Raw genomic sequence first — 22,149 nt, 5'->3', positions numbered from 1 at the left:
TGGGATTCCGATAGGTAATAATCAAAATGGGATTCCTATAGGTAATAATCAAAATGTGATTCCAATAGGTAATAATCAAAATGGGATTCCTATAGGTAATAATCAAAATGGGATTCCTAAAGGTAATAATCAAACTGGAATTCCGACAGGAAAAAACCCCTAAGGGGCTTTGATAAGACCTAAAACTAATGCAGTTGTACTAGGAATTAAAATCTGTGAGAGGAGTACAAATTAACACAATAAACGGACTTTGCATGTGAAGAGCCACCATTCTAATAGTGTAAAAATTAGCACCCTAGAATGCTATACATTTTATTACGGCTTTTTTACAAAATAATTATTTAATCTTTTTCCTAATAACAGCAATTTTTCGAGTTAAAGCGTGATGAACACCTTTCACAGCAACATCAATAAGATCAGGAGATAGTTTTTTCTGCTCCCCGTAGTACCTTACGCCACCTTGAAGATTTTGGACTTTGATATTTACTTAAAATAATAATTATAAACTTACTCTTTATTGACTGAATTTTTTGGGGGGTGAGGGGTGGCCTAGCTTCATCATATCTGGTATTTTTCATTCTATTAGAAATTACTCCTGTCAGGCTAGTAGTAGCAAGGACTGTGGTCCCCCATATCGTAACAGCCAAATTTTTCGTAAAAATTGATGGATTTTGGGCCATGAGACAATTTTCCCACTTGCATTTATTTAACAAAACGCCGTTTCCCAGATAAATCTGCAAAATTAATTTACAAATAGCTGAGCGGCAGTACTAGATTTAAAAAAAAAATTTACTTACATCCCAATAAAAGTATAAGCACTTTAGTCCATGCCTCAGTCTCTTCTTCAAGATATTTGTAATTGTGCAAAGTTTAAAATCATTCAAATGATTTGGTTTAAATCCCGTAATATTTTTGATGTTAACAATACGCTGTATGTTAGTTCCGGTGAACTTAACTAGCGCAAATAGGGGTTTCTTTGTCTTTGCTTCTACTTCTTTGTCTTGATGACCAAGGCTTAGAATAAGGTTTTGTTTGAACGTCGGCGTTAAATACGTTTTTCCCTTGATTTTACCCATAATACTATAGTAGAATATTGCCATTAAAGTCAAAGTAATTTTTTAATAATAGTTGAACAAAAACATGATTTACCGAATGCGCTTGGGTTTGTCTGTCGGTAACGAGCTGACTCCTAGCAGCCTATCCGTTAAAATTCAAAATCAAACGAAACGATGCGTTCGTTACAGGAGCGGGGAGAGAGAGAGAGAGTAGAGAATGTGGCGCCACCCTGGAGGCGTGTGTCGACTGTCGTGTGAGAGAATAAGCCTAGGGCATGGAGCCTTAACACACACGTGGAGCAATGATAACGAGAGACCGGGATTTGAACAGTCTATATCGATTTTTTAACTAGTAGTCCCGTTATTATGGCTCCATGGGGTAGATAGAAATTGGCAAATTAAATTGGCTAATGCCGTTTTCCATTTGATGGTAGCAATCTTCCACCATGGAGCAATATAAAATTCAAAATAAATCCATTTAATGCAATTTTAAATAGACTTCTGCTGTCAATCCAAGTGAAATACTTAATTTTGTGTATTTAAATTTGGGGTGTCAAAATTCTGAACTGCCTATAGTTATTTTAAGGGAGTACAAAGTTGTTAATATTGGTAGTAATGGACACCCATTTCTAAGGATAGTGAAAAAGACGCAGAATATTTTGGTCTTTACCGTAAATAAGAAGCACTACCTATCCCCTTTCCCAAATTTAGTTGAATCTAAGGGCATAATGTAAATTTAAATCCAAAAGTATTAAATAATTACACTTTCACTACACTTTCACTAAAATTTAAATTGAAATGAAGCCATTTTTAAGTTTCAGTAAAAGTTTTAATAAAGCACCATGTTAATAAAAGTTTCTTAAGAAATAATTATTTGCATATACCTATATCAAAGCACTAATCTTACCGAATTCTTACCAATAAAATCCCAATAGACATGTTAATTGTGAAGCTTATGGCTTTTCTATACGTTTTCTATTGCAGTCCCTTCCAATTAAAGACCAATTTACAATGCAATTGGGGAGCCTATGGGTTCCCTATTGCAGTCTCTTCCAATTAAATCCTAATAAATATTGCAATAGGGAACCTATTGGTTTCCTATAGGTTTTCTATTGCAGTCTCTTCCAATTAAATCCCAATACATATTGCAATAGGGAACCTATTGGTTTCCTATAGGTTTTCTATTGCAGTCTCTTCCAATTAAATCCCAATAGATATTGCAATAGGGAACCAATGGGTTTCCTATTGATTTTCTATTGCAGTCTCTTCCAATTAAATCCCAATACATATTGCAATAGGGAACCTATTGGTTTCCTATAGGTTTTCTATTGCAGTCTCTTCCAATTAAATCCCAATAGATATTGCAATAGGGAACCAATGGGTTTCGTATTGATTTTCTATTGCAGTCTCTTCCAATTAAATCCCAATACATATTGCAATAGGGAACCTATTGGTTTCTTATAGTTTCCCTATGAGTACACGCATAGGTGTATTTTTCCTATAAATTCCCCATATGTCCTACATGTTTTTAATTGGTTTCCAATGAAATTTTCCACAAGGGAATGCGAATGTAAAAATCCTTGCAAAAATTTCGAGACCACTTTCAAAACTCGGGAAAATCACCAACTTAGGAAACCATGAGAGCGACTTAACCCTTAAGACTAATTTATACTTGTGCCTCGAAAAACATTTTGAAAATTGTTTTCTACTCTATGGAGTTGGCCTTACCAGGGATACTAGATTTTTAAAGTAAGATGATCAGCTAGAGCCTTTTCACGTACGTTCAGACGAGACTGCGACAGAGGTTTTTTTAACGGGGATCTATAACTCACGCCGTCTGGTTTTTCCCTATGAAGGACAAATTTAATTCCTATTCTGAGTATTCCCCCATATTTTGCGTTCCACCGGACCTAAGCCGTCCACAGCGTGCCTATTTCTCTAAGATTTCGCATCCTCCCGCCATCATCCTTATTTTGGCTTTCAATTGCACTAAAATCTAGAAGTCCGGTAGACTGTACTGCGCATGACACGCCGATAACTCTGTCGCAATTTCTGTCTCCCTTCGAATCTCACTTAAAGCATCTAGTATCCCTGGCCTTACATTTGTCGCATTATTCCAAAAGCGGATTATGCTTAACACATAAAGTACGTAAGTCCCACTTTTCCATAGCTTTGGCCATAGATTTCATGACATAAAAACTAAACAGACGAACAAAAAAACTTTTAACCAATCATAAGTCCCCTAACCGTAGATAGCCTCTTTAACGCCTGACCAATCAGCGACGGCTATTACTATTTTCTTGCATGGGACCTCGCCGGCGGCATATCCGGGAAGCTCGAAAGGCAAATTTGCGATCGTTCGTTAGTCGTTATATTATATTAAACGTTTGAAAGCTCAAGTTTCGAAAATTTTCGAGTCATTTAATAAGTCTTCAACTAAATATTATAAGAATTTTTTTAATTTCAACAGAAAAATAGCTCTGCGAATAATAGTAGACTCGAAAACTACACTAAGCCTCGGCTAGGTATCGGCTTTATCCCGATTCCGGAGCCGCCAGCGGCTGGGCTCGCCGTAGCCGCGAGAACAGAAAAAAATCCTCGTAAAAAACAGAGTCTTCGTGCCTTACTCCCAATTAATCTTTGGTATTGTGTATATAGTTTTAACTAAAGAATATTCAGTTTTTAAAGTAGTTCCCTAATTTACGTACCTGGTAAATCGGTTCTTAAAGCGGAAGGATCGCAAGGATCCGAAGGAGCCGCCTTACCGAATTATGTTCCTCCGCATAAGGGGGGGGGGTCTTTCCCAGGAGCTTAGAGAATATCGTGTAGCTCCTCCAGGTACAATGACACATGTTACGTACTTCATGTGTAAAGCCTAATCGGCTTCTGACTATACTAGACTAGAGCATGATAAAAACGGGTTATTTTCAGAAGACCAGTTGCACTTTTCAATCCCATCCCTCATTCCTTCCATTATTTGTGTCAACGGTCCACGAAATTGTTGTAGTATCTAAATTTAATTGACGTGAAAACCATGATAACCAGCCAATCTGAATAGGATGGGCTGCCAGCCGCTGCTGCCTTGACCGGTCAACTCACTTTTTCAACGAAAAGGAAAAAAATCTCTTAGAAACTCCTTTTCAGTAATATCGTATGATGTACATCTAAGCATTATTAGGTTAAGCATTGTTTGTTTCACATTTGCTCTATGTTTCAAGCGAGAGAGAGAGAGAGAGAGAGAGAGAGAGAAAGAGAGAGAGAGGGGGGATTATGATATAGCCTTAAAATGGAAGGTTTAAAACTCCCTTTAAAATTTCTTTCACCCGTCGACAAGTATTTCACGCTTTCAATGCCACTCCCCTATTTCAACATTCAAAGAAATCGTGGGGAATTTTTCAAGCAAAAGCTTTTCGGAACCGGGTTATTACAATTATAACATAAAGAAATTTCAAGATTTCTGTTTATGTCGCACTATTACAAATATAACAGAAGTAAATTTATTGAAGTAAGAATAATTAAATAGATAACGATGTGGCTACTATTATGGCCCAGCCCTTGGGTCGTTTTGTTTACATTTTACAGAACAAAATAAAACTATTCTGTTCGGAAAACACTGCTCTGTAGTGGTTTTAATGGTTTTTTACAGTCAGTTAAACGCAAAAATTATTTTTATGAGGTCACTATCTTCCCGATGAAATTATCACTATTTACAAGTCTGTTATGCAACAGACCACATTGGTCATTACAAGAATCATCTTATTAAACATACAGAAGAAAAATCTTTCAAATGACAAGAATGCAACTTTGCAACAAAATGGAAAAAAAATTTGACAAGACATCAAAACAGTTTCCATTCCAACGTCGGACCGGTACCTGCCGACGTCGGACCGGTACCGCATCAATTTTCCAAAATTTTATTAATTATTTTAATAATTTCAATCGTTATTATTTGGAGTGTATTTCTTATTTTTAATCATTGTTTATTCTTAAATAACACAACCCTGTTTTGAAGCAGTGGTGCATTTGTTTTTTGCTTTAGTTTACGTATTAACTAATTTGGAACTAATGCGTTATTTTTAGTTCACAAAGATCTGTTAAATATTATTTTTTAATTGTTCAAAATTCTGCATAGGCGTAGAGTTTCGTAAATGTTTGGTGGGGCCCGGCCCAACCGGCCTGGACCAATACATTCATGATGCATGCATATGATGTATATAAATACCTAACGAATATTAAGTAATAAATTTAAATATACTACATTGTATAGTATATTTATTAAGTATATCCATGTACTATGGATGTAAGATAATCTAGGCCGTTTTAAAACAAATTTATCCGTATTTGCGCATTACAATGCGAATGTAAAAATCCTTACAAAAATTTCGAGACCACTTTCAAAACTCGGGAAAATCACCAAATGGCTTGTAGCTGTAAAAATGTAGGGTATTAAACCTATTAGATTATTAATTGCTAGGAGTCAAATTAATCTTAAAATTAGACTTGTGATCCCATTAGTAAATGTCCAATTTAAAAGATTTTTAAATTCTAGGTGTAAAGTGTAAAAATTTTTTTTTGTAATAATTGAGAAACGGCCGCTAAAGACCCATGTCCAATTTGTGAAGAAGGCGTGTTTGGTAGTCAGAAAGCAATTCCCTGCAAGGAATGTAAAGTGAAGAGCCACAGCAAATGCTTAAATCTTATCAGTGAGGATGAAATCACCTTAATATATAATGGAATTAATTCCAAACATCTTTGTCATAGTTGCAAAAGAAAAAGCCATTCTGAAGATGCCCTATTATCTCTTACTTCAAATCCTAGCCAATCAACCAACAACATACCGCTGAGCCAATCTAAAACCCTAAAGGAAAATAAAATTGAAGAGCGGTCCGCTGCGGTTAGAGACATTGAGCATCATATAAAGAAAAAGGAACCTAAAACAGCAAATAAAAATAAACTTGACAGTATTATAGACTCTCTCATGAACGAATTACCAAAAATGTTAAATGAATACTTTAACGAGGAAGGAATATCTAGGGATAATAAGTCAGTGTTTGATCAACTTAAGAGTTTGATGAATATGTTATTAGATGAAATTGGCTCTGTAAAATCAGAATTAGAGGACATAAAAAGTCAAAATTTGTCTCTTAAAGTTGACACAAAGACAATAAAATCGCATCAGGAGATTAATCATGACAAAGTAATGGCATCCATACAAAACGACATTAAGGACTTGAAAACTCAAACTAACATTCTTTTACATAACTCGAGCACTATTACTACAGCATCGATGTCCCCAATAGACCTCACTCCAATCACCGAAGAGCTAAACGAACTAAAACTACAAAACTCTCTAGTCACTGGCCAGTTAAGTATTCTGACAGAAAGCTATAACAAAATTGCAAATAGATCAATAGAGAACACATCACCAATGTGCACCTATAGTGACATGGTACAGAATAATACTGGGAACGACAGTATAAGTAGAAGGGATAAAGTTTTTTCCAATACTAAAAGCCGACAAACAAATCAAAGTAAGCAACACAATAAAGTCAAGCCCCACAGGGTAGGAAAGAACAACTCAACCACAATCCGGGCGCTTCTACCAGAAAACACAAAAATTATAAGGAAAAAGGCCTACTTTGTCTCTCGTATAGATCCAAGTCTATCAACGACAGACTTCAAAAGCTGGTTACAAAAAGAACATACTCTTCAAACAGTCGTGGTGACTAGACTAAAAACCAGATCCCCTGCTTACGCGTCCTATCACGTGGCTCTGGGAGACACAGAGTTTGAAAAACTTGATAACCCTGAATCTTGGCCAGAAAACTCAGTCTACAGAGGATGGCTCAGGCACAATCGCAAATACGATGAGGTTAGGGATAGTGTCCTGGACGAAACCACACGGATAGACACTCCGCCATCTCCAAATGGTAGCGTACCAAAAGTCACGGCCACAATAAACAGAGACAATAGCCTGAGTAAGGACTTATCTACAAACGAGAAGTAAGGAAAGGGAAGAAGTTTACTACTTACCACAGTGTCTCGGATAATTATGGCAAAAACGACCAAAATGCATGACCACAAGCACTCACTAAACATACGCTATCAAAACGTGAGAGGACTCCGCACCAAGCTAGAAGACCTCCATCTAGCACTAGTCAACTGTGACTCCGACATCATCTGTTTAACAGAAACCTATCTTAATGAAACCCATTTTAACGCTGATTTTATACCAGAAAATATGGTGGCATTTAGATCCGACCGACGACAAAACTCCGAACATAGTATCCGCGGCGGAGGTTCAATGATCATCGCAAAGCGACTCCTTAAAGCCATACGGAGATCTGACCTAGAGCTCACCAGCGAGTGCGTTTGGATTGAGATAATCACGACCAAAGGCCGAAATATATTACTTGGTAATCACTATTTCCCTCCAAACTGTAAGGTCGAAGAGTACGGACATTACATCCAAAAAATAAGTGAACGACTTCAACTCTATGACGGCACACACCTAATCCTTGGTGACTTTAACCTACCGCGAGCTGACTGGGAACGTCTAACTTCCCATGACTGTAATAGTATGGTGAAACCAAAAGCTGAAATTTTCTTTGACCTCACATGCGCACTAAATCTGAAACAGAAGAATACACTTAAGAACCAATCCGGCAATACTCTGGATTTAGTACTTACCAACATCGACGATATATCCGTTACCATGGACAATACACATCTGCTACCCGTCGACGTCTATCACCCACCTCTTCTAATATCGCTTAGCTGGGAAGACATAAGACAAAACCTTTCAGATGACCGAAAACGGCGTAATTATAGCAAAGGTGATTACAAACAACTATATAACTCTCTCAGGACCAGAGACTGGACAGACTTACTCCAAACAAAAGTACCAGACAAGGCAGTAGACATTCTGCAGGAAACTGTTCAGGAAGTAATAAATCAAAATGTACCAAAAGCGGGCAAAATAATTCATAGATACCCATTATGGTTCTCGAAAGAGTTACGCCAATGTCTAGGGAGAAAACTATATTTCCACAAAAAATATAAGCGCACAAAAAAACCGGAAGATCTTGAGTTTTACAGAAATAACAGAAGGGAATCTCAAAGACTTCTAAAAATAGACCGCCTACATTTCACCTCGTTAGTTGTGGCCGACCTGAAAGAAAAACCAGACAAACTATGGACATACGTTAATAATAGATTAAAACCGAAAGAAAAGGAGGCCCTTATTCTCTCAAAAAACGACGGGACATATGCAACATCGAATAAAGTACTAGCGGAAATATTCTGTACACATTTCAAAGCCATTGGTAGTAACCCTAAAGGAACAACGACAATACATAAACCCCTACCTGAGGAAACGAATGCCACAAACCACGGAACCTTTAGCCAACTTCAAATCACCACTCAGGACGTCATAGAAGGCATCAGGAAGCTGAAAAATAAAAAATCAACCGGATTAGACGAAATACCTGCATTTATAATCAAGGGCTGTCAGGACGTGTTTGCTCCACTGTTACTCTATATTTTCAATCTCTCACTATCAAACGGAACATATCCAGCAGCATGGAAAACCTCAGTCATAATACCGATACATAAAAAAGGTCCTAAAGTTGACATAAACAATTATCGTCCGATTTCACTGGTACCGGTTTTTTCGAAACTCTTTGAGTGTATAATCCATAAATACATAAGCGCCTGGTTTTCACCCATTCTTGCCAAAGAACAACACGGTTTTTGTAAATCCAGATCAACCGCTACCAATTTAACATCACTACTAACGTACGCAGCTCCATTAATCGAACACCAGCAACAAGTGGACTGCATATTTATGGATCTGTCTAAGGCCTTTGATTGTATGAACCATAAGATTCTTCTTTCCAAGTTGACCAGTCACGGATTAGGCGGCCCGCTACTTTGTTGGATGGAAAGCTATCTAACCAATAGATGGAACATCATAAAGATAAACAATGTTCTTACAGCGAGTAGATACAAATCATTAAGAGGCGTTCCACAGGGGTCCTCTCTGGGCCCATTGCTATTCTCAATTTTCATTAACGACCTATACGACAAACGATCCAAAGAAGCACAAATAAAAGCCTACGCGGACGACAATAAAACCTATAAAAACGTTGGAAAGCTATCAGATTGCATCGAACTTCAAAAGGAATTGAATAGAATTAACCAATGGGGTCTGCTTAATGAAATGAATCTTAATGCCCTGAAAACAACAGTGGCGTCTTTTACTAGAAAGGTCAACCCTATTACTTTCGAGTACAGAATAGATAACACCATAATAAATAGGTCAAATCTAACTAAAGACATGCGGCCGTATTCTGCAGAAAAGTTAAGCTCCTCCTTCTGCCCTTGGCTCTCTGACTGGACCGTCAACCATTGCCCTTGGCCTTTTAATTGGCTACGTCTACCGATGACGTTCCTTGCCTTGGCTCAGTGATTGGAGGTTCAACCGGCAAAAATAAGCCTTTGAATTCAGTTCAGTTTGAGTTTCAAGTTGAACCAGATTTCGGTGTAAGGTCAGTGTACAGTGTAAATTGATTGTCAAAGGTCAGTGCTGCAACCTTTCACCCCAGACGTTTAATTTATTAACGCCACCTATCATATGAACTAAACAGTAATTTCGTGCCGGATATCCCAATTTAGTTTAATTCGTTGCTGTCTGCTCTACATTGAAATAATTCAACGTATTGGTAACAGCCGCTTCTTAAGGTAATGATATGTAACATGGTGTAACGTTGAGTAATGTATATATTTTCATGTAAATGATGTGCTTTAAACCTTTGTATGAAAACTAATTGTAATTGAATTTTGTATTAAACGTCTAATCTTTCTTTGTTTCCATGTTGTTACTCACCTTGATAATACAGAAATTTGCGCAAACCACAACTACCTAAGCTTCATGAAGGCATAATTATAACATTGCCTTAATGGCACCCCGACGTCTGACTCTGTGTCAGAGACTGTCAGTGGTTTATTTTTTTCTCGGTTTATTCTCTCACTAACTTATTGCGTGACTCCTTATTCCAATCCACAACGGCGCAAAAACAAAAAAAAAAGACTGGGGGTCGAAATGCAAACGTGCAATTTAAATTTTCTTCTTAATTGACTGGCATAAGTTTTATTTGTCTTGTGAAACAGTCATTTTGTTATTCCTTTGTAATTCATGTTCAACTTTACAAGTTGTAATAAAATTGATATTGACATGTTCTAACATTAGTAAGATTTATTTGTCGTTATTGTATTGAATCATACATAGTAAAGAAACATGGCGAAAAAAATGAAAAAGGCGCCATATTCACAAGATGAGATGGAGACTTTGTTGACTCAGTTGGAGTCCGTACCTTCGTTGGTCGTGAACGACTATGGAAAGACGCCCGAGGAGAGGAGAAATATGTGGCAGCAAATTACAAATAGAGTAAATGAAGTCCACCAGCAGAACCGAACTGCTGAAGAAATTAGAAAAAAATGGAGCACTATAAAGACGGAGGTTAGGAAGAAGGTGGCGACAATTACAAGGGAGTCCCGTAAAACTGGTGGAGGACCAAATAAGACGCAGCCATTGACACCTATTGAGTCAAGGGTTGCCTCTTTGATTCCTAAGGTGTCGATGGAAGGCATTCCGAATGCCTTTGACTTTGGTTCATCCCAATTTGGGGTATCTTTGGATGGTCCATCAACTGCCCTTGAAATGTAAGTACTTATTTAGTCATCCCATAACAAACCATAACGGATATGGGGCAAATTCTGAAACGTTTTCAGTGAGTTATCATGTGATAAGTATCGCTTAAAGGGCATGATTTTATTTCAGAGCTTGGTCTAAATACCCAATTACTCTGGGGTCTTATCAAACCTTGAATAAAAAGCGGCGGTTGTGTCGCGATTACGTTTGTGCTTCTAAAAACAACAAGATTGTCAAAGTTAACGTTTATCGTTTTTCATTTTCACGTGTGATAAGTTAACAAAAGGGGTTAAGATGGTCATTAAGTGATCGCTGTCGTGATAGTAAAATTTTAAATGTCTTCATCAGCACGACCGGAAACGCGAGCCTTCCACCACTTTCTGTTCATGGTTTGAGGACACCCAAGACTAATTGCCTATTTATACTGACCTCCTCAATCGATAGTTATCACTTGCGATAACACACTAAAAGAGTTACAGAATTGGCCCCATGGCCCGAGAAATTAAAGTAAACTATTGTTACAAACTGGAGTGTGTGCATTATGTTCTAAAACAATTGCAGGCTACCTACTGACTCCTTTCGTGCTGAACCCACTGATAAGAACGCACCTGCTACTGAAGAAGAAGGCCAAGCATCATTATCAGCTGATGTAGCTTCGTTTTTTGCAAATTATGGTAAGATGGAATGTTACTAATGTATTGACCATGCCACTGACGTTTTTTTCTTACAGTTCCAGATCCAGGAGCAAGCTGCTCAAACAGCGGTCCTTCTTTTGTCGGTATTGATCCGGAAGCGTCTACAGCTAGTGACATAGCTTCGCGTTTTCCACATTTTGGTAAGATGAAATGTTGCTAATGTCTCGTAATGTATTTACCATGTCATTGTCATTATTTCCTTCAGAATCAGATCCAGGAGCTAGCTGCTCAAACAGTGGTCCAACTGTTCTCAGTGAAGATGTGGAAACAAGCTACACCAACAGTGTTCCTACTTCTCTTTTCGATGAAGATAGCCAACCACCTGCCACTTGTAAGTACGACATAAACATGGTTATAACAATCGTTTTTAAAAGGTATAAGTAAATGCAAAATATCCTTAACCTTTTATTTGACTTAGTTTATTGTTGTCTAACTTTGAAATTTTAAGTTAAGAGGGCTCATTGCAGATGCTAAGTCAGATTTCTAATCAGACTTTCTACATTATCCCTGCCGTTTCCTTTTATTTCTTTACTTCTCCATTGCGTTTTTTCTATATTACATCCTTTCTTGCTATTGTTTCTGTATGCTCGACCTTCCTTTGGGTCGGATTGATAACACGTCTAAACTTTCTTATAGCTGAGTCTCAGACGCAGCAAAGCAGGAAAAGACCCTTACCATTTAAGGAAAGGCTTATGCTTTCTGCAAATGAATGTTTGGAGGATGGACGCGAAACAAGGGAGGCGCTACGCGAAACAAAGGAGGCCCTATGCTTATTCGCGTCCGCTTTGCAAGCAATGGCTGAAAGTGACAAGGCTAAGCAGGAAAATGAGAGGCTGAGGCTTGAGAACGAAAGGTTTAGGCTTGAAACCGAAAGGATTCAAGCCAATAATATAGCTGAAGCATTGAGACAGTTAGCCGACAAAGGGCGGGCTCCTAAGAGCAATCAAGAGTAGTTTTTTTTTATTCAGTTTGAAAGCATGCTTAAGCAAAGCATGTATAGTTTTTGTAAATATTGTAAATAGCTTTATTATTTATAGCGTAACCCAAAATGTTTTTTTATTTTGTTTGACAGCATGCTTAAGCAAAGCATGTATAGTTTTTGTAAATATTGTAAATAGCTTTATTGTTTATAGCGTCACCCTAAATTGTTTAATTTTTATTTTTAATGCTCAATTTGGCATGGACCTTTTTCGTGGCGTTATCACTCTTTATTTATTAACTCATGTTCAAGTTAACATGAACTCCTTTCACTTCTTACATTTCTTAATTATTGTATTCTTCTTTGTCAATTAATTCATGAACTTCTTTTCCCTCATTTTAATTCATTTTCATTTATCATTCAGTCTTTTTCATTATCATTCTAAATTATTATTTTCTACATGCTCAATTTGGCATGTACAAGTTTTGTTCAAACAATTTAATTTAATATTACATACGCTAGTCGCATGTATTTTATAACTTAATTTATTGCTCGCACTACCCGCTTGCATTTTAAACTTTAATTTATGACATGCCTTACTAGCATGCATTTTATCTAATTTAATATTCGCATGCATTTTATCTAATTTAATATTCGCATGCATTTTATCTAATTTAATATTCGCATGCATTTTATCTAATTTAATATTCGCATGCATTTTATCTAATTTAAAATTCGCTTGCATTTTATCTAATTTAATATTCTCATGCATTTTATCTAATTTAATATTAGCATGCATTTTATCTAATTTAATATTCGCTTGCATTTTATCTAATTTAATATTCGCATGCATTTTATCTAATTTAATATTAGCATGCATTTTATCTAATTTAATATTCGCTTGCATTTTATCTAATTTAATATTCGCATGCATTTTATCTAATTTATTACATGTGCTCTTTGCATGCGTGTTATATTGTATTTATTATATGCATTATTTGCGTGGATTTATTAAGCCAATTAAATTTGCATGCATTTTACAATTTATTCGATGTGTTAGGAACATCAACTTCACAATGAATGTTTAACGTATTACATTACTACTAATTTATTAGCATATATTTTATCATTTGACTGTTATTTAAAGGGAGGGTGAAGTTTCAAATTGAGTAACTTTTTTTAGCGATTCTTCTACAAATGATGAGAACAATATCCATAGTCTAACATCCAAAAAATAACACCGAATGATTTAAAAATTACTATTATTTCATGATTATTTTCAACAAGTACCTCTGATCTATCGCGCAACTCCCTGTTTTTTATTAACAAAATTCTCGTGGCGCGCTCCATGTCTCATGCCACGATTTTCACATCTCGCGATAAATTTAAATTCACATAGAGCGTACCACGAGAATTTTGTTAACAAAAAGGCAGGGCGTTACGCGATTGGTCGGAGGTATATTATTAAAAGTATCCATAAAATCTAATCGGACTAATTAGAATTTTAAAATCATTCGTAGATATTTTTTGGATGTTTCACTTTCCAGATTGGTCTTATAATTTGTAGAAGAATCGTTGATAAAATCACTTGATTTTCCATTTCATTCTGTGTAGACAATGCCTACCGTCCTCATAGAGCTCAGTGCAGCTGGGGAGGGATTAAAAAGGGAGAAAAAGTCGGTTACCCCCTTTAATACAACAATACCGTTACTTTCGCGCCTTTAATCAGTTCACACACGTATTTTGATGACTACCCTTTACTCAAGATTACATTCTTTATAACCTGCATGTAGTTACCGAACCCAACAACTCCGCGATTTATTAATATTCACATACTTATATACTAGGTGGATTCAACTTTACCTCATCCGTCTGGCCATCAGGAGTTCATTGGTCTTTTCTTCTGTCGCCTGACTACAATTTACATCCTCGAAGTCTTCATGAATGCATACCTATTTTACATTAACCTTTACTTTGCTATTTTCATTAATCACATCATTACCTATTTCAGACCTACCATATTCATATTGAGAGAAACAGGGGGATTGGTATACCAATTGCTGCATACTGAAATGAATGTAAGAGTTCTTTGGAAAGGTGTCAATATGGTTACTTGTTATAATTTATCTCGACTAGCAGTCGTAAAGCGGAAAGCGTGTCATCTACGACATCCACAGTTAATTGCAAGGCGCAAATATTTAGACAGTCGGTGTCTGGAAAAGATGGTTCGTCGACCACTGGAAGAGGTACCTCGTTGGAGAAAGGATTTTCAACTTCGTCAATACCTGGAGGAGGAAAGGATAAATATTGATAAAAGGGTAAGTGTGTACCTTGTATCATAATCTCATGATTATGCCTTCAGCACGCCATTCCATGGGATTATGATATATCAATAAGTGCCACAAGAGTATGAAATTGCTCTTGCGATTTTGGTCTTCCTTATAAAAATACTCAGTGCTCAAATTAGACCTTTAACATTCATTATCATCACGCTTATGTTGACTTAACTAAAGTGAAGACCCAAATTGTGTTATTTCCGATCAGTTACCACGCGCGACCAGCCCATCTCCTTTTTTTAACCCATCTGCTGCACTGAGTTCTAGAATGACGATCGCCATTTGCTTCACAATCTTAACAACCCCTCTCAATAACAGTCAGGGCGCGTTGTAATGTTCCTAGGGTTGCAGTGGGGGAGGAAACGTGATAGAGTTTTAAGTTAAAATGAATCGTTGTTTGGAAGGAAATGTTTAAGTTCAACCTTGAATAGGCCGACAACGTTGTTCTCATGGGAATATGTAAGAAAATCAAACCAATCGATTTAAATCGAATTATTATGATTGTTATTGAATTACCAGTTAGTTAATCACCAACCTCAAAACCTTTGGGTCCAAATTTAAGAACCAAAAGAAAAATAATGATTATTACATTTATGCAAGACACAACAGACTGGGAAAAACCCAATTGAAATATTCCAAACCATGATTGTTTTCAATAAGAGGTCTTTTCGAGTTAAGTATCTAAAACTATTTGTTGGAATTTTAGAAACCCTTGTTTTGAAAAATATCTTAGGTTTTAAACCAATCATTATTAAACAAAACCACAATCGAGCGATTTCAATCAGTAATCTTAATCCAACAGATTTAAATCAAACCACCCTATACAGGCGAATATTAAATTAGATTATAAATGCATGCGAATATTAAATTAGATAAAATGCATGCGAATATTAAATTAGATAAAATGCATGAGAATATTAAATTAGATAAAATGCATGAGAATATTAAATTAGATAAAATGCATGCTAATATTAAATTAGATAAAATGCAAGCGAATATTAAATTAGATAAAATGCAAGCGAATATTAAATTAGATAAAATGCATGCGAATATTAAATTAGATAAAATGCATGAGAATATTAAATTAGATAAAATGCAAGCGAATATTAAATTAGATAAAATGCAAGCGAATATTAAATTAGATAAAATGCATGCGAATATTAAATTAGATAAAATGCATGAGAATATTAAATTAGATAAAATGCATGCGAATATTAAATTAGATAAAATGCATGAGAATATTAAATTAGATAAAATGCAAGCGAATATTAAATTAGATAAAATGCATGCTAATATTAAATTAGATAAAATGCATGCGAATATTAAATTAGATAAAATGCATGCGAATATTAAATTAGATAAAATGCATGAGAATATTAAATTAGATAAAATGCAAGCGAATATTAAATTAGATAAAATGCATGCTAATATTAAATTAGATAAAATGCATGCGAATATTAAATTAGATAAAATGCATGCGAATATTAAATTAGATAAAATGCATGAGAATATTAAATTAGATAAAATGCAAGCGAATATTAAATTAGATAAAATGCATGCTAATATTAAATTAGATAAAATGCATGCGAATATTAAATTGGATAAAATGCATGAGAATATTAAATTAGATAAAATGCATGCGAATATTAAATTAGATAAAATGCATGAGAATATTAAATTAGATAAAATGCAAGCGAATATTAAATTAGATAAAATGCATGCTAATATTAAATTAGATAAAATGCATGCGAATATTAAATTAGATAAAATGCATGCGAATATTAAATTAGATAAAATGCATGAGAATATTAAATTAGATAAAATGCAAGCGAATATTAAATTAGATAAAATGCATGCTAATATTAAATTAGATAAAATGCATGCGAATATTAAATTAGATAAAATGCATGCGAATATTAAATTAGATAAAATGCATGAGAATATTAAATTAGATAAAATGCAAGCGAATATTAAATTAGATAAAATGCATGCTAATATTAAATTAGATAAAATGCATGCGAATATTAAATTAGATAAAATGCATGAGAATATTAAATTAGATAAAATGCATGCGAATATTAAATTAGATAAAATGCAAGCGAATATTAAATTAGATAAAATGCATGCTAATATTAAATTAGATAAAATGCAAGCGAATATTAAATTAGATAAAATGCATGAGAATATTAAATTAGATAAAATGCATGAGAATATTAAATTAGATAAAATGCATGCTAATATTAAATTAGATAAAATGCAAGCGAATATTAAATTAGATAAAATGCAAGCGAATATTAAATTAGATAAAATGCAAGCGAATATTAAATTAGATAAAATGCATGCGAATATTAAATTAGATAAAATGCAAGCTAATATTAAATTAGATAAAATGCATGCTAATATTAAATTAGATAAAATGCATGCGAATATTAAATTAGATAAAATGCATGCAAGTAGCGCATGTAATAAATTAAATTATAAAAACATGCAAGTAGCGCATGTAATAAATTAAATTATAAAAACATGCAAGTAGCGCATGTAATAAATTAAATTATAAAAACATGCAAGTAGCGCATGTAATAAATTAAATTATAAAAACATGCAAGTAGCGCATGTAATAAATTAAATTATAAAAACATGCAATAAATTAAATGGTTCAAACGAAACCTTTACACGCCAAACTGAGCGTGAAGAAAATAATAGTCTATAATGATAGAATGGAAAAGAGTGCATGTGAAAATATGAGAATGAAATATCTACAATGAGTACTATAAATGATAATGAAGGATACAATAATTGAAAAGTTCATGCCAACGTGAACATGAATAATGAATACCGTGATGATGAAAGTGCATGTCCAATTGAACATTTAAAATGATAAAAGAAATTAGGGAAACGTTGTACTCAAGATCTATCACGGCATTAAGAAAATAAATATGTACAGTTAATTCGATCATGCTGCGCTTCAGCATGTCATAAAAATAAAACTTCTTGGCTGTCTTCCGTCACGTATGTACTGCCTCTTTAGCAGCCTCAATTTTGGCTTGATTTCTATTTGGAGATTAAACATTTATATATCTACGAAAGCTAAGGCATACGGTTCCAGCCATTGATGTCACCACGGATTAAATGATTATTTTTAAATTTAATACACCAGTTAAGAAACTTGGGTTTGGAACAGTTTATCTTCAAGTAGTGAAATAATTTTGAATCATGTAAGTGTCCCTGCATCCTTCTCATTTTGTAAAGCTTTTTTGCAAGTGCTTAGCCCTTTCTTAAACGTAACATAACATTGTTTCTATATAATACTTCTTAATGAAATGTAGGAGACTTATGAATATCGGAATTGCTATTTTGCAGTGAATATTACAAAGTTGTAACACAAAATGTTTCTTAAGTACACGCTGGGTAGTAGCACCAACCTGGATAAGGGGCCCCCTCCAATAAAACACTTTCCATTTTAGGCACTAAAGACCTTAGCAATGTTGTGCATTAGAAATTTAAAATATGCACCCCTAAATAGCCGTTGCAATATTACAAAAGTCTGCTCAATGTCGTTAAGAAGTAAAATATACAAACAATGCTACTTCAAGAAAGTGTAGGCTTTGGTTTAGTTTAAACAAATGCCACTAGATAGTACTCCCATAGTCAAGGGATCAAGCCTCGTCGTCTGCCCTCGTCGACGAGTTCTGATTGGTTCATTCAAAATTTGTGAAGATTAGCCAGCATGTTAGGGGCGCAAAAGGAGCCAACATTTGCTTTAACGTTTAGGAAAAAGCTACATACTTCAAACAGATCTTTATAAAAGCAGAGGGTTGCAGGATCACATACAGGATTCAGAATCATTTCACTGATTGAAGAAAAACTGTTGTAAACCCACGTTTATTAACTGCTGTATTAAATTTAAAAATAATCAATTGAACCGTAGTGGCATCTCTGGTCGTTATCATATGGAATTCCCTAGGTACAAGATGTTAGAGGCCGTTACATTCAAGGTTGATTAAGATTTGCCTATGCAGTCGACCAGATTGAAGCAGCTCATTATCATTCTGAGGCTGAACATTGTGTCCTCCAACATTTGGATTTGCTGCAGCTACATTGAGAAAGGTCCATGAAACGCCTAATGTCTTTATTAATTTTTCAAAATAATTTAACAGTACCTCCTCCTCCTGCAGGCATTGGTTCATCCAAGCAGTAATTGTGGAGAATGCAACAGGCACTGATTATAGCACAAACCTTTTCAGGTATGTACCATAGTGCGCCTCCAGATGTGTCCAAACAGCGGAACCGCATCTTTAAAATTCCGTTCACACGTTCAATAACATTGCGACCTAATCATAAAGAAAATCAATGAATGGTTTAATACAAGCACAGGTCCTTTAGGACGTCACATTAATGAATTATCTAGCACTGGGCAGTCTGGCATATGATACCAATATGATTGTGCTATTACCAGTTTATAGCTTACTGAGGTTCATTGAATATGGTAAAACAATCAATTAATATCAGTATTGTTAACCATTACCATTAAAGCATTTCGCTAATAACAAGACAAGGGAGTAAGATAACCCGCAAAAAGTAAACTTAGAGGGAAATGTTCCTAATGACATAGATAATTGCCCAATATTATTAATGTCTTGAGTTTTGCCAGAATAAATGTTCTAATACCTGACATGTGACGTTCATTATAGCGCTGTTCGCTAGGCGTTGCAGCTTGTAATAGGGGAGTCATTAGAAAGGGCTGAAGAGGGTACCCACTATCTCCGAGCAAATATCCCTCAGGCATTTCCCCAGCCTTGAAACGTTCTAAGACTCCACTGAAACGCCAAATAAATGCATCGTGCGTTCCACCAGGCCATCGAGCCACCACATCTGTGATGCGGCATTCATTATCACATATCTATAGCCCAAGGAAGGATTTTTAATGTGTTAGACAAGTATGAAATGTCATTTACCAGTTGGACGTTAATGGAAAAATTTCCTTTCCTGTCCAGATATGCATTTGGGTCTTTCGATGGGGCTTTGATTGCAATATGAGTGCAATCTATAGCACCCAGAACGTCAGGGAAAGAGCACCTTTGACAAAATGACTCCTGGGACATTTTCAAATTAAGCGCTATAACTCTTAACATTTTATCTAATGATTTTATATGACACTGACCTTTACCGCAATTACTTCAGCATCATCAGTAGGGAAACGTATATATCCCCTCATTCTCGTGATAATGGCATTAGTTACCCTTTCAATGGCTCTACTTACTGATGCCTGGCTCATTCCATGCTCGTAATTGCTAGCGATGCTATGCTGAAACGCTCCTGAACCGTAAAACAATAATGCCACGAGAACTTCGTCCTCTACAGACAAAACGTATCTGTTACGGTCAGGAAACTCTTTTGTCAACTCAGGCCTCAATAACCCGCACAAATGCGTCACTTTCTCCTTGGACATGCGATATTGACGCAAAAACTCAGCATCTGGCATGCTAAATGCTGCTGCACCGCCAACCGGCCTAGTTCGACGGTATCTCTCTCCCTGTTGCCCTTCCTCAAGTTCAAATGCGTAGGCAAGCAAGAGACGACCCATAGCGCCAGCCATTGTAATTATCAGTTAATAAAGTTAAAGTTAAGAGATTAGTTGAATCCTGTAAAAATTAAAGCGGTTAGTTGAAAACTGTAAAAATTAAAGAAATTAGTTTAAACCTGTAACAATTAAAGAAATTAGTTTAAACCTGTAACAATTAAAGAAATTAGTTTAAACCTGTAACAATTAAAGAAATTAGTTTAAACCTGTAACAATTAAAGAAATTAGTTTAAACCTGTAACAATTAAAGAAATTAGTTTAAACCTGTAACAATTAAAGAAATTAGTTCAATACTTAATAAATTACACTCGCTACTTTTTACTTAACTTTAATCAAAGCAGTGGTCAAAGGAATGGTAACTGTCGTCTGCTGTGAGAGGCTGACAGCGTTCAGCACAGAATGTTACCGAAGCAACCATTAAAACCGGTGTTTAACCGGTAACTCATTTGTCAGTTTATGAAAAAACATTTTGAATTTGGTGTATAATTTGATAGTTTACATCTGAGTCTGCGCGGAATTTGCACCAATCACTGAGCCAAGGCAAGGAACGTCATCGGTAGACGTAGCCAATTAAAAGGTCAAGGGCAATGGTTGACGGTCGAATCAGAGAGCCAAGGGCAGAAGGAGGAGCTTAACTTTTCTGCAGAATACGGCCGCTGGGCACATGGCTAGATAAGAAACTGTATTTCCGGGAACACATAGACATAACGATTTCTGAGGGACTTAGAAAATTATATGGTATTCTTAGAATTTCAAGGGAACTTAGAAGTGCAAAGGTATTCACTCAACTATATACGGCAATCGTAAGACCAAAACTAGAATACTGCGCTCTCGTATGGGGAGGCACTGCTAATTATAATATAACAAAACTCGAACGCATACAAAGAAAGTTTGTTAAACAATTTAAAATATACTTTGCAGCACAGGGTCAGCTTGATTACATAGAAACTCTAAGGAAATTAAATATACTTACCATTGAAAATAGAATTAAATATATGGAAATTACATTTTTATATAAAATAGTTCACAACCGCGTTGACTGTATGGAACTGTTCGAAAATATACACTTTAGAGTACCAAACCTAATAACAAGATGCAAAGAAATCTTTTACATAAAAACTAATTCAAATCTGAACCCCGTAACCAGAGCCCAAAGACATTATAACAAAATTGCCGACCGTCTAGATATATTTGAAAATAACCAACAGAAATTCAAAAGAGAATTAAAAATTGCATTAATGACTTAATAATAATAATAATAAAAAGCGATGAAAACTTTTACTAAATAACGAAAATTTATAGAATTGGATATTTTACCTTTTTGTTTTTGTTGAACGACTAACATAGGAAAATTATAAAAACTAATATAACTACTCTGTATAATTGTAAAAAGTGCGCAAGCATGTTATTATGCAGACATTAAACATTAATTGAATTGAATTATTTTTGGTCCAAAAAATGTGGGGTAGTATAAGAGATGGGATAAATAGTGATAATCAGTTTATTGATAAATTAGATGAAGTTGAGGGGTCTAATGTAGAAAAAAGATTTGTTATCATTTTCAGTTTAATGTTTTTTTAATATTTTTTTTTCTAAGATGTTTCTCTGATCTTAAGGATTTATTAAAAGTTATGTTAATTAGATTTAATATGGTTAGAGTGAGAGGGAGAAGTGATAGTAATCATCAGTTTATAGGGAATATTTGAGGTATTAAGAAAAACTTAAAGTAATTATATCTTGACAAGATATTGTTATAAGATTTTAACTATTTTCTTTCATTAAGGGGGAAATTCCCATAGTATGGTTTAAGAGACCATTGCTTAAAAGTTTCAGCCACTTAATGAGTCAGAA

The 22,149-nt window shown here is 35.1% G+C and overlaps 2 protein-coding genes and 1 long non-coding RNA gene across 5 annotated transcripts; 1 reads left to right on the top strand and 2 right to left on the bottom strand.

Annotated features, from left to right (window-relative positions):
- Positions 1-225: 225 nt before the first annotated feature.
- LOC149650574 (uncharacterized) lies at positions 226-4,810 on the bottom strand. The gene is made up of 5 exons (XM_089849150.1): positions 4,787-4,810; positions 1,150-1,197; positions 798-1,061; positions 512-734; positions 226-459 (listed from the first exon to the last, which is right to left on the bottom strand). The coding sequence occupies exons 1-5, from the start codon at positions 4,808-4,810 to the stop codon at positions 338-340; spliced, it is 681 nt and encodes a 226-aa protein (XP_089705276.1). The 3' UTR covers positions 226-337.
- A 5,475-nt stretch (positions 4,811-10,285) lies between these two features.
- On the bottom strand, positions 10,286-14,532 carry LOC149650573 (uncharacterized). The gene is made up of 6 exons (XR_016371582.1): positions 14,399-14,532; positions 14,245-14,333; positions 11,642-11,790; positions 11,496-11,581; positions 10,602-11,420; positions 10,286-10,531 (listed from the first exon to the last, which is right to left on the bottom strand). It is a non-coding gene; the product is annotated as an uncharacterized LOC149650573 (long non-coding RNA).
- On the top strand, positions 10,354-20,613 carry LOC149650572 (uncharacterized). Of its 3 annotated transcripts, XM_089849169.1 has the most exons (10): positions 10,354-10,778; positions 11,329-11,441; positions 11,498-11,602; positions 11,668-11,793; positions 14,229-14,459; positions 14,521-14,699; positions 18,682-18,824; positions 18,893-18,961; positions 19,409-19,654; positions 19,712-20,613. In XM_089849169.1, exons 1-5 carry the CDS (start codon positions 10,354-10,356, stop codon positions 14,345-14,347), a joined length of 888 nt encoding a protein of 295 aa, XP_089705295.1. In that variant the 3' UTR covers positions 14,348-14,459; positions 14,521-14,699; positions 18,682-18,824; positions 18,893-18,961; positions 19,409-19,654; positions 19,712-20,613. The 3 variants fall into 3 exon arrangements, with proteins under 3 accessions (XP_089705295.1, XP_089705297.1, XP_089705296.1); XM_089849171.1 differs by having other exon boundaries at positions 14,229-14,699; positions 19,409-19,645; XM_089849170.1 differs by having other exon boundaries at positions 14,229-14,699.
- Positions 20,614-22,149: the final 1,536 nt, after the last annotated feature.

This window comes from Phalangium opilio, unplaced genomic scaffold, assembly GCF_054372755.1.
Source record: "Phalangium opilio isolate 3A_F unplaced genomic scaffold, DU_Popi_V2 ptg000086l_1, whole genome shotgun sequence".
Taxonomy (NCBI): domain Eukaryota; kingdom Metazoa; phylum Arthropoda; class Arachnida; order Opiliones; family Phalangiidae; genus Phalangium; species Phalangium opilio.
This window is presented reverse-complemented; position numbering and strand designations above follow the sequence as displayed.

Excerpts from the sequence above, each read along its gene's own strand:
- LOC149650574 (XM_089849150.1), bottom strand. The coding sequence starts at position 4,810 with ATGATTCTTGTAATGACCAATGTG. Across the intron at positions 735-797 it reads GCTTATACTTTTATTGGGAT|ATTTATCTGGGAAACGGCGT; the intron begins GTAAGTAAATTT and ends TTAATTTTGCAG. Across the intron at positions 460-511 it reads AAAAATTCAGTCAATAAAGA|GTGGCGTAAGGTACTACGGG; the intron begins GTAAGTTTATAA and ends AAAATCTTCAAG.
- LOC149650572 (XM_089849169.1), top strand. The coding sequence starts at position 10,354 with ATGGCGAAAAAAATGAAAAAGGCGCCATATTCACAAGATGAGATGGAG. Across the intron at positions 10,779-11,328 it reads CCATCAACTGCCCTTGAAAT|GCTACCTACTGACTCCTTTC; the intron begins GTAAGTACTTAT and ends AAACAATTGCAG. Across the intron at positions 11,794-14,228 it reads TAGCCAACCACCTGCCACTT|GTGGATTCAACTTTACCTCA; the intron begins GTAAGTACGACA and ends CTTATATACTAG.